This window comes from Styela clava, chromosome 4 (genome assembly GCF_964204865.1).
Source record: "Styela clava chromosome 4, kaStyClav1.hap1.2, whole genome shotgun sequence".
In the NCBI taxonomy this organism is placed as follows: Eukaryota; Metazoa; Chordata; class Ascidiacea; order Stolidobranchia; family Styelidae; genus Styela; species Styela clava.
In genome coordinates, this window is record NC_135253.1 from 21,183,287 (window position 1) to 21,195,539 (window position 12,253).

A 12,253-nucleotide genomic window follows, 5' to 3' on the forward strand; every position below is an offset into this window, starting at 1 on the left:
ACTTAAGTTTGCTCATTAAATTATCATAAATGTAAGTAACTGCAGATAGGCTTGTATGTAACTAAATGGCGATATCAGTAATGTTTTGCATTTTTTTAAGGTGGGCTGACCCAAGAGCGAATGAAATTAACGCATCTGCAAATTTGACATGAACAATTACGATTTTGAACTTAATCTTTGAACTCGGTTTCGTGGTGATTCAGTGTTTGTAAAACTACCTGCCCGCCCTGCCAAAACACAAACTCTTACCAAAAAAGTCGTTAATGAAAATAAAATATTCTTACGCAAAGTGGATACAATGATATTTTAATTTTGATAACAAAGTTATTGTAAAAAGTCAACTTGAAATACCTGTCAGAAGAAGATGAACATCTATTTGGAGTCTCCACTCAAATACCGTGGTGCGTCTGACAGCAAATATTAAATAACATATTAAATGTTACCCTATCTGAACATGGGTCTAGTCAACTGCGGTAGAATTTGGGGTAAACTTGACCTGCCAAATATATGAACTAGAAATACAGGGAGTCCTCGGGTTACGACGGTCGCGACTTACGCTGTTTCGGGGTTACGAACGCGCGCGTCATAACGCTGTTATAACCCTTCATAACGCACTCCATAAAAATATAAAAGATAATACTGTTATGTAATATCTAAGCCCTTAAACTGGATCATTGTGATCGAGAAAATCAGTGCTTTGGGCTCATTGGTTTTCGTCATTTACGATGGACAATACAGTACGATATGTATGGAGTAATTTATGTACTGTACAGTATAATGTTCCGACTTACACTGAAATTCGGGTTACACCGCGTCTCAGGAACGGAACGCCGTCGTAAGTCGAGGACTCCCTGTAGAGACAGTGGCCTTTATACCTTAGGATGAGATGATTTTTGTCAGCAATCCCCCAGAGACGAAGTCGAAATGTTGACCAGACTTTCGAAACATTCTACTGTTTGATTCATCAAGCTAACTAATGATGGTATCATATGCTTCCAATAGGTCTGTGATTTAACTAAATAAATCGGTTGCCGTTGATAGATACAGAAGGTTTTATAAAACCCACAAATACCATGAGCAAACTATCAGTGAAGAACCTAAAAACGATTTGCATAAAGTAATATATTATACATATTAAGAACAGAGAAGACGCTATTTCAGCAATTATACAAACTAACCAAATGTACAGGCTGGGCGACTCGTAGTTATGGATAAATTCATTATGTAACTTTTTACATTTCGGCGTCACAATGACTATTATTATTATTTAACAGATACCGTCAACAATATTACTATCAGACCGTTGCCAGGTGTGCCACCGGGATCAGTGACGCTCTGCTGTGTAAGCGGGTTCTAGATTTGAGATCACATATTAAATCAGATTAAATAAGGACAACGCTGAAGATTAGAAAGCGTTTGAAAACTAAGGTGGGGTTAAGCACTCTTTGCGGTGAAAAGGTGATGTAGAAAAAGGGAAATTGCGTATAAGCGTATGTTCGAGGCTGCACTGCTTGTCTGTATATTTACTTTAGTCAACTCTCTTTTGTTTAAAGTGAAAGTTGCCTTTCCACATATCAAATACAAATTGGATTATTTCAATATTATATATTTACTAGTCTAGATAAAGAATGTGTTTGACTCATTCCTATTATTTTTGCAAAGCAACTCAACAATGATTTCATATTTAGTCTTATTGGTTGGTGTTAAATATATACTGCATTCATACACGGCAATTAGAAGTTCCAATCGCCTTTTCTAAGTGATATAATATTCCTTCACCACATAACAGGGTCATAAAAGAATCGAATGACGGAGCAAAGCAATAATATATAGATATATATAAATAAGGCTATAAAATACTATAATAAAAAACTACCGTATGTAACATAGTCAATGCATCGTTTCAAAGACATGACGCTTTTTTATATTAATCAATCAAGATGACTAATCCATCGTCACTCTCCGAATCCTCTTCCCCATCTTGCGATCTGTCGCTTTGAATCTATAACATTATGATAAGTACCCAAGTATTAGATGAAAAAGTAAGATGCTTCAATATACCATTCGACACTCACATTCTCTTCATTTGATGACTCCATAGCTGAAGTCGCTCCAGCAGTCGACGTCGCTTCGTCAGTGCTGGGAGCAGTTTCACAAGAAGAGCTGTAAAATTAACATAGGATCCATATTTGCCCGGAGAATGCAGGAAGTCGACCTAGTCATGTTAGCCTAACTTCGCGTGTCATTTATAATATAGATTACTCAATCGACCAATTTGTTGCTTGTGTATAGGCTTGGTAGGTCGACTAAGCAATAATTAACATAAGGTAAGATAAACAATTGATAAATAGAGGTGTAAAGCAATTAGCTTTCACATGCTCATATTTACCATATTCCAATCCGCGTATTTTTAGAGTTGTCAACTATATACAATGGGAAATTCACATTAAATTGTGTTCCTTCTCCATACTCACCTCTGGTTATTCCTCACTTTTTCAGCCATTCGTATCTGAAAAATGTTTAAAAAATACGATAGACCTGTGAATATATTCATCATTTAACTTCAGCGACAGTGTGTGACTTGAGCATTTTAACAGGGGAAAGAAACTGCATCAGGGCACACACTGTCATATAAAAAATTACATACTTTGATATAAACTCAAATGTTTCTCGTTTCAAATAAGTTCTTTGTTGACGAGATTTCATTTGAATCACGAAGGTCCAAGTCTTCGACTTAAATCAAAATTTTCAAAAACAGAAGAAAAAAGTCTAGTTTACTAATCCAATGAATGATCGATCAGTTCTTTCGAATCGAACCATATATTTTATTGTTAATAAAAGCATATACTTTTAACGTAATTCCATATACTCACATCGTCAATGCTATGAGAATATGGCCGTACTCTCCTGCGAATTTTGATTCTGACTCCTTGATTCAATGACGTCATCCGGCGCCTATTTGGAACAGAACGCTGAAAAATACGGAGTCAAATTATACAACAATTCGAAATTTACTTCAATGGTCGGAACTCAGCTGAATCAAACAGCATATTTTGGAAGGGACATTGATGTCATGTTGCTTTGGCACTACACCAAGTAGACTAAGCCCTGAATAAACGACTACCTCAACTTGGCTGGGCGTCCAATTTAAATAGATATCATAAATATACCACTATTAATAAATAGTTATAATATAAAAATACCAATTAACTAAAATCACCCAATTTTTTGAGTGCTTGGTTCTATTCGTAAACTAAAATAGTAGTCTAGCTCAGAAGAGCTATCCTTTTTGTTATATAATATTATTATAATTTTGACGCATTCACCAAATAGGATCGTCATACCTGGTCTAGTTATTTACCTTCCGAACATCTACATCCGTTATATTTCCTTTGCATTCCAAGACTCGAAACATGTAAAGTCGACGATTGTTTTCCGAATACCATAAGTCACCTTCCTTCCAAATAGAGATGGGCTCGAACGGACAAACAGAAGTCTCTCCCTTTAAGATTTCATCGATAACGCCATGGATACTATTGCCATTAGAAAAATTGGGAGCAATACTGTCCTGACTGAAACGAATATCCGAAGGCTTCATTTTATAACGCTATAAAATACCGAGAGAGTGTTTTTAAAGAAATATAGCTAACCCGACTATTAATATTTGGACGTTTTCTTGTCAAAGGGGAATACCCTTGCTTTATACTGGGATTGACAACCAACCCATTGTTCCGACGGAAATGAAAAAGTGTCACAACACTTAAACAAGAGTATGACCCATTGTTCTGACTTAATTAAAAAGTAAATCTGCAACGAGCGCTTGTGTGAGAGTTTGTTAAATTTGTTCATACTGCATAACCATTCCGGGATAAACATTTTAATACAAGAAACCCAAAGCCTTTGAGTTGAAATGAGTGGAAAGTTTATTTTGATTTCAGACATCTACGTCGAAGTACGCTTCTACCTTGCTTTTAGCAACTCTGTTTTCTGTTTCAGTAATGTTCATTAGTGATTTTTTTACGTGCGCGCCCTCAAGACTTGGGTGAACGTACTTTTTTAATCACTTTGTTTGTTATTGACCACTGTTACTGTTTTTAGTTTTTGGATGATTTTCAAGTTGACTTACTAATTCTGAATGTGAGCTTGTGTTTTTCCAATAATATAAAAAAAAAATGTCAAGCTTAATTGTAATTCGAAACCGGTCGAAAGATATTCACCACTCATTTCCGTACATCGTAGTAATTATAATCTTCCCGCCAAGTCTTATGCGTGAACACCTTATCCGTCCAATCTGCAGCAATGAAACCGACTTCCAAAGCTTTCTCTAACTATTTTCATACCGATTTATGCCTATGCTGCCCAGACAATTTTTTTTTTTAATTTAATCATCTAATTTCAATTGATCTATAGGAATTATGCTTTAAATCTAGAGTTTGCACATAAGCAGAAAACTACTACTCCCGCTAAGACCACAATACCTTTGGAATACACATAGCAAATAACAATAGCGTCAAATGTAAAAATAATAACGCGTCACCCAGGCACACAACGGAATCGATCCATCGGGCGAAAATTGAATGAACTCTCATCATAGGGGAATACCCTGGCTTTATATTGGCAACCTATTGTTCTGACAATGCTAAATAAAATAAAATCTTTTCTCTGACAAAGGGTTCGTCAATAATTTTCTCGTGAAGGAAAAATCCCTCGGCATCATAGCACCGTACCTTCACTTTACACCGAGTTCACAAATCCAATGTTCTGACTGGGATAAATAAAAATCAAATCGATCTCTCATCGCCAAAATTCGTGCAAATTTTAAACTCCTTATCTCAAAGAGAAATTCCTTAGTGTTCACATTGATTTTGACGACCCATTATTCTGACTGACAAATAATATGTCTCTCTCGCAACGGACTGGACATGCGCTACAAAACCCGAAACCCTTGTCTTGAGTTGTAGTTAACATCTTTGCCCCAACTATACATATACGGTTCCTCTGGGACCAAACCACAAAAGAACAAATTACCGTTTGAAAACAGGAATTGTGACGGTGGGTAGAACACCATTATGTATGATGAATTAAGTAGGCTTTATTTCTCACGAAAAGCATTTTGAATATATAAAATACATAATTTACGTTGGACATTCCATAGTTTTAATTTATTGCTTAATCTATCAAAATATGTCAATCTTTTTGATCAAAACGTTTTTACTCCTCGTTAACAGATATCGTGAATTTATATTTTGAGTTTGCTAGGACTTCTAGCTGAATTGATGTGAATTCAAACTATCAAGTTGCTTGACTGAAAAGATTTTTCTATTTATGTGAAGAATTAATATATGTGTCCTGTTCGTTTCTTACTCTTCAAACACTCTCTTACATACCAAAATTACAGCAACATCTTCTCCCAACTCATAATGCTAAAATTTAAATTGTTGTTCCCGACCAGGGCAACGTCGGATTTAGTTGTTCCTAATACAAGAAATTTTTATTCCAACCGGGCTAATACCGAGGTCAAGCTCGTTTGACCAATTTAAATAATTTTAATATTATGTTACACCAGCGGTTCCCAAAGAGGCGAATCTGCCCCATGTGAGCGTTTGCGATAACTGTAGGGGCACTGGTTGCGAATTGGGGGGGGGGGGGGCACTGTCTGTCTGGGCATCGTCAACAAGTCGTGCAGTTACAAAAAATAACATATCAATTTGCCATTATTTTTATCATTTCCAGGTTTCGTTTTGACCTGGTCTGATGATTTCGGTGTTGGCAATTTCTCGCTCAATGTAAAAAAAAGATACTTTTTTGTTAATCCATTGTATGGTTTTGTGATAATATTTGTTTGTCGCATGGCTCAGGTTTATTGACACTTCATTAAATATTGCCCTTCCACGCTGTCGAGAATGTTTCGTTGTTTGAAGCAAAAACGTAGGCAATATAGTGGAAGTTACATTGTTCCAGTCCTGATTGGCTGTATGAAGAAACATTTCAAAGAAACTGAGAGATTATGAAACCGTCAAACGGTTCGATAAGTGTACTTTTGTACAGTGCCTATTTGATATCGGATATGTACTTACTAATAGACACCGAATTAACTGAATTGGTGGCCAGAGCATTTACAGCCAAGGTACATATATTTATATGGAAATTGGTAAGATAATACGTTAGATAAAATAACTATAAAAAGGGGAGCACGTCACACGTTTGCGTTTTTATCCCGGCAGCTTAGCAATGTACATTTTTTACCATTACGAGACGAATGTGATGGTACTTACACTGATCACAAGGAGAGTTCTTTCTCTCTCTACTTGACATTTTTGTAAAAGATTCAATCTGAAGCCCTGTAGGAAAAAGAAAATTATCCACAGTAAGGATTTCCTTTTTCGCTTTCGGGATACTTTAAAACTTTGGGATTTATTTAAGTCAAATTGTTGTGTCGGATTCGGATTTCCCAATATACAAAAGTTGAAGTTTTGGCATGTGAAAGTTGAAAACTGGAATCATGGAGTATCAAATGAATTGTGACTTAAAAGTCCAAAATAAATTTTCCACTGAACATACGCAAAGACATTACAGTTAAATCGAAGTCATCAGATGAAGTCCAAGTTTTCGGATTACTTATTCACATTAAACGGGTATTTCAATAATTTCCATAATAGGATTTACGGAAGCAAATGTATAAAACAATGATCTATGACCTAGGTCAACGGTTCTCAAACTTTTTGAGACGCGCCTCCTTTTTAGAATTTGTCAAGTCTCGCGCATCGGCTCAAAAATAACTAGCTAACAATAAGCTGCGAATAACGAAAGTGATATAGCATATAATGAAATTAACAACAAGCACAATAGCTCTCTGCAATCTTTAAACAATAAGGAAATGTGAATATTCAAAATAAAGAGGGGGAGATTAAATCTAACAAATATTATTTTTCTTCAGTTTCTCAAATATTGTCTACACCCCTCCCCCATGTCATGTGGTGCGCGTCCCACCGTTAGAGAACCACTGATCTGGGTAATTTGTTATAATGACCGCGGCGGCCTACAATTTAGAACTCTGAGCAATGTTTGTTTCTAATACTTTGAAACAGCGGTCCCAAAACTTTTTTCGCGACACCATTTTCATAAAATCACAGCCTACAGATACTCGCGACCCCGCAGCAAGAAACATTCAGCAACTTCAAAAATCAGTATTTCAGTTTAATTACCTCAACGGGAACAATGTACCTGTATATCGACTGCAAATGGACGTTGACGGTGAACATTGATCAAAAATATATGGGCGAGTCTGGCAATGCGACGGAAAAACGAGGAAATCTCAGAAGATCCGATAACACGTGACAGAAATTAGGCGACCCCGGAAAATCTTCACACGACCCCATCCTGGGTCGCGACCCACAGTTTGGGAACCCCTGCTTTAAAATATCGAGTAGAACTCTCTGCGCCCATTACCTTACTAATAATGAGTATTGAAAATCCGGAATTAAGTTTAGTAGGTAAAGTTAGTATAGCTTGGTTTTGAATCCGAAAATAAAAATATTCCAAATGCTTCTAGTTTATCAATTTCGCGAGGCAAATCTCGGACGGTAGGAAAGATATTTTTCAAGAAATTGACTATTCTAGTATACCTGCCAATCTCTCTCTTTTAATAAATATTGACGGTAGCTCCCAGTGACTACCATACGACCACGAACGGCTCAAACACAAAACAATCTCTATTTCGTTCGAAAAAGAGGAAATTCGAAATATGACATTCAATACGAGAGAACTCGGATACCAGCGCGATACTCTCATAACAAAGAAATCGGTCTAGTATGGGCAAATATTACATCAAACGCCCGTAATTGCCCTTGCATGAACTGACATAATCGCAAACGTTTACTAATTAATAAGCTGCATCCTGAAAGCACACGTAGTTAGGCTAAACCCAATATCATTGAGTATTGTCCTTTCCACAACGACCTTCTATACCAGGAAGTTATTTATCATAAGTGGCTTATTAATATCAGGAAATGATATTACTATATGAGTAGGAAGGTAACAGATCTATAGTTACTGCGTTTGACTTTGTTTATAATTGATCAATTTGTTGGTGCTCCAGAAGTTTGTGTACCAATATGGAGGTAACTAATTTTGTTCGCCTACTTTATATCAAGTTGTGTACTGTAAAGGGACTGAAACCTATGAGCAGGGAGTATATGCACTTGGCTAACACAGACAGTTCCCGAACTCGTAATAGAACCAAAATAAAGAAAATTGAAATATTATTAGAGCATAATCCTAACCTGGTACACATACTACGGGAGTGCCCATTATCATAGCTCATATAGAATAAAAATTGGATAGCGTTGTAAACGAACAAAATTTAATGTAATGGGCTCACAATCGGTTAATATTAGCCTGATTGTTAGTTGTTCCGCTAAGCGTTCGTCATACTCATTTTAGAGTTGCAGATAAAAAAAATGATTGAAACTTCATGAGCACCACGTCGTTATCCATAATGTAAATAATTGAGTAACCTGTATCAAATCTCGTCACCTAGTTCTCAACATATAAACGACTTTCAAAAAGTCTTGGCGAAAGCACTCTAAATATAACTGTCATCATAGCCCGAGACTTTTTTTTACCTGCTTTGTGCTTGAATATTAGTATTTTGAAAAACTTTGCAAGATTTGAAGTCAATATTTAATCAATGGTTACGAGAAATTTTCCAGTCGCTATCTTCTACTATGTCGCCACAACATTTAAAATTCTACGAATACTTTTCCGCTTAGGAATGCGCTCGCCATCGCACCGCACATTCTATCAATACTTTTCGGCTTTTACTTGGAATATCGACACCTTTCTACAGCCAAATTATCATAACTATTGTTGTCTTGAATCACAAAATTGTCGCAACTCGTTATAAACCTACACACTATGAATCATTATTATCTATTCAAATTGCCTGGATTGTATTTAACCGACCCGCCTACGTAGTGCAGCGATTGCGTGTGCGTCCCTGCTGTCTTCAGTCGCCATATTAAATATCTCAATGCTATCGGAAAGAGTTTATATTACAAAATATATTTTGGATTAGATTTATCTAAAACTTAAACAAAACCATCGCCTCAAACATGACTTAAAATACCAGTCGTAACATATAATTCTGCAAGTTTAAAAATCTCCTATTGGTCGCTCGAATAGGTTCTTTCAACTTTCATTATTCTTTGCAATATTTTGTACTTTTTATAAATGCACTGATTAGACTTTATGAATCGGAATATTTATTTTTCGCTTTAAAAGTCATTCAATTTTGTGCCCAAATCAATGACAATGCCTCCTTTTTCGTGTCGAGGTCAAAACCACCTTTCCATCCTGAATATATTTATTCGAATTCTCAGATCTTTGAAAAATATAATAATTTTCAGATTCATTGTTGCTTAAGTAAATTAGTATGGGCAATCCATTAATAAAAGTTTTGCCTTCCCCAGTCTTTTCGGTATTTCAGAAAGACCTCATTTATGATCATATGCGAGTCCATGCATACAGATTTGTCGCGTAACTGTGCTAAAACCACCTTTACATTCTAAACATGAATATTTTTGATCTTTATTACACTCAATTAGGGTCAAAGGTTTAAAACGCCAGATAATGTGTAATAACATCATAACTATCAGTGATAATCCATTCTGGTTCGATATTGATCCGAAAACGAACTCCCGTAAAAAGAAACACAATGGAAAGGCATAAAGTTCTGCAGAAAGTGGTTCTAACAGTTTTAGACTCTGATCCGTAAAACGGATCTTTTATGATCCGTAAAACATATACAACCTGACATCAAATATATATCAATATTGGATCTGAGTGAAGTATATTTTAGAGGTTATATTATCTACCCAAAGTTGAAAACTTTAAGGAAAAAACCTGCAGTTTGTTCCCTCCCAGCCTTTACACTAAGAAGTCGTGTATAATGCAATAAGTTATATTACTATCAGAAAAATAACAAAGCACCGATCACATTGAAATTGTATCTACAAAAGTTTGATAATATTTAGAACAAACTGCTTATGAAAGCCAACGTTCCATAAAATCGCAATGTCAAATGAGAACACAAATTAAAGAATAAAATGCCAGTTCTTGCTGTGTTTGCGTTTGGGCAAATCATTGGAAATATTGCATAGCCCTGCTTTGTGTTTAACGGAGTTGGAGTCAAAGCTTTTATAGGTATTGTCGGAGACCAAGATTTTCACAGTCACAATGTCTTGAAAAACAACTAAGATCAAAAATAATGCTGACTTTGAAGTTTTTTGGGTAGAGTTAAAAATTCCCTTAAGTCCCGAGTCTTTCAGTTTGTTTGAAAAAATAAAACTCCGACCATTACCAGCAAAAGTGCTAACCGATTCCACAATCCTGCTTTGGAATTTTGAAATCAATTGCTGGCAACTGATTCTTTGAAACAAAACGGCAACAGCATCCGTTTCCAGTCGACGAACGCCATAATCGTCATGATGAGATTGAAAATTTGGTTCGCCAGCAATGCGAGCTTCGAGGTAAACAAAACAATAAAAATGGTCGCCATTGTATCGCTCAGGAAGCAAAGGGAAGCTGCGATTGCTGCTTTTTTCAACACCGGCATCAACTCGCGAGAAGCATTGCCGGCATTTTCTTTATGCTTGAATATTGGAAGTAAATATAAATACAGCAGAACCATTTGAGTGAAAATTGTCCACACGCCATAACTAATCCAAAAAGCTGTGTAGTTAATTTTTACTCTTATTCTAACAATTCCACATCCACGTTCGGTCATTCCAATTTCAGCACTAATAGGACTCAGAAATATTAAAGTTGAAGGCAAAGAAATTACTAGAATCAGTGACGCAATGCTCAAAAATCTTGTGGAACATGTTGTCAGGTGCTTCATCGCTTGTTCCTGGTACAGAAGTCGCTGTCGCAACCATAGAATTAGGTAGCTAAAAATCGAAGCGGTTGAAGTACAGAAAAAATACAGAAAGTGCGAGATTGAACACAATTCTGGAAAATACATCTCCACTATATATTTTTCTACGCCTGAATGAATGGCTACTAATAATAAATCCCATGCGAATATATACCGGACTATTTTAATTGCAGTGCCAAGATTTTTCGAAGCCCTGTTTCCCGAAACGTTCTTGCGACGTCTGATGTCGATGGTGAGCGTGATAATAATGTACGTCATGACCAATGCATAGAATATGTAGACTATTTCAGATACCAAGCTTTCATCCATTGATCTGTTAAAATCCTTAGCTCGAGTTTCGTTGTAATATGATGAATTGCCAGAATAAATATTGGACGTATTTTCAAATTCCGAATTCATATCTTCAAAGTATATTTCTAGAATTTTACCTTGACCGAAGGTTTACTCCTATGTAAAATGTTATAATAAGTATCTTAGTACAAAGTACTCAACTGAATGTAGAACGAAGTTGTTAGAAGATTCGTGATATACGAACAATGCTACAGTGATTTGATTGATGCTCATATGCACGATTCTAAAACAACTCAAACTCAAGTCAACACCTCATATCAGAGAAATTTCGAAGGCGAAAGACTTTTTCTAAGAATCAATGTAAACTTGCGGCTACATAAGGTCTTTTTCTTTCGTATGCATTGTTGTGTGATCTTAATGATATCAGTATTAACCTAACCCAAACCCAACGATGTTGATGTTAGATACTGAATTCGGCGCTCCATTAATGTGTTTGCCAATATGGAGTTAACTAATTTTGTTCGCCTACTTTACATCAAGCTGTGTAAAGGTATTGAAACCTATGGGCAGAGGGTATATTCACTTGGCTAAAACAGACAGTCTCCGAACTCCTAAAAGAACTAAATAAGGAAAATCTGAATATATATAAGTTTTTGGCCCTAAACCTAACCTGGTACACACACTACGGGTTCCTGAATTCTATAAGAATGTCTTGATAAGAGTTAACGCATGCAAAATTGGCACCACAATTAGTTTCACTTAGGTATGCCATTGAGATTATATCAAGCAAGTATGACCCCGTATCAAAGTAGTTTTATGACGCTGAAATCGCATACCAAAGTGGCATCTCTTTTTATACCACTGTTTCGTTTATTTATAAATGTAGAGGTTATGTAATACTTCGTTATTCAATCGAATAAATTTTAAACTAGCAAATTGACATGTATCGAAGGTATCAATCATCTTTAATATCGGATGGAAAATTGCGTAATAATATCCTGTAGATAAGCTCTTAAAGCATGCCGG

At 35.9% G+C, this 12,253-nt stretch overlaps 2 protein-coding genes and 1 long non-coding RNA gene across 4 annotated transcripts; all 3 read right to left on the reverse strand.

The window, feature by feature from the left end:
- Nucleotides 1-391: 391 nt before the first annotated feature.
- Nucleotides 392-3,835, reverse strand: LOC144422162 (uncharacterized). Of its 2 annotated transcripts, XR_013475167.1 has the most exons (6): nt 3,362-3,835; nt 2,874-2,972; nt 2,475-2,509; nt 2,076-2,163; nt 1,877-2,002; nt 394-1,097 (listed from the first exon to the last, which is right to left on the reverse strand). XR_013475167.1 is itself a non-coding variant. In XM_078112043.1 (5 exons), exons 1-5 carry the CDS (start codon nt 3,596-3,598, stop codon nt 1,928-1,930), a joined length of 534 nt encoding a protein of 177 aa, XP_077968169.1. In that variant the 5' UTR covers nt 3,599-3,833; the 3' UTR covers nt 392-1,927. The 2 variants fall into 2 exon arrangements, 1 of the variants encoding a protein (XP_077968169.1); XM_078112043.1 differs by having other exon boundaries at nt 392-2,002; nt 3,362-3,833.
- A 1,912-nt stretch (nt 3,836-5,747) lies between these two features.
- Nucleotides 5,748-7,792, reverse strand: LOC144422163 (uncharacterized). Its single transcript, XR_013475168.1, has 3 exons — nt 7,626-7,792; nt 6,276-6,341; nt 5,748-5,971 (listed from the first exon to the last, which is right to left on the reverse strand). It is a non-coding gene; the product is annotated as an uncharacterized LOC144422163 (long non-coding RNA).
- A 2,185-nt stretch (nt 7,793-9,977) lies between these two features.
- On the reverse strand, nt 9,978-11,409 carry LOC144422172 (uncharacterized). Its single transcript, XM_078112063.1, has one exon. The coding sequence runs from the start codon at nt 11,333-11,335 to the stop codon at nt 10,409-10,411; it is 927 nt and encodes a 308-aa protein (XP_077968189.1). The 5' UTR covers nt 11,336-11,409; the 3' UTR covers nt 9,978-10,408.
- Nucleotides 11,410-12,253: the final 844 nt, after the last annotated feature.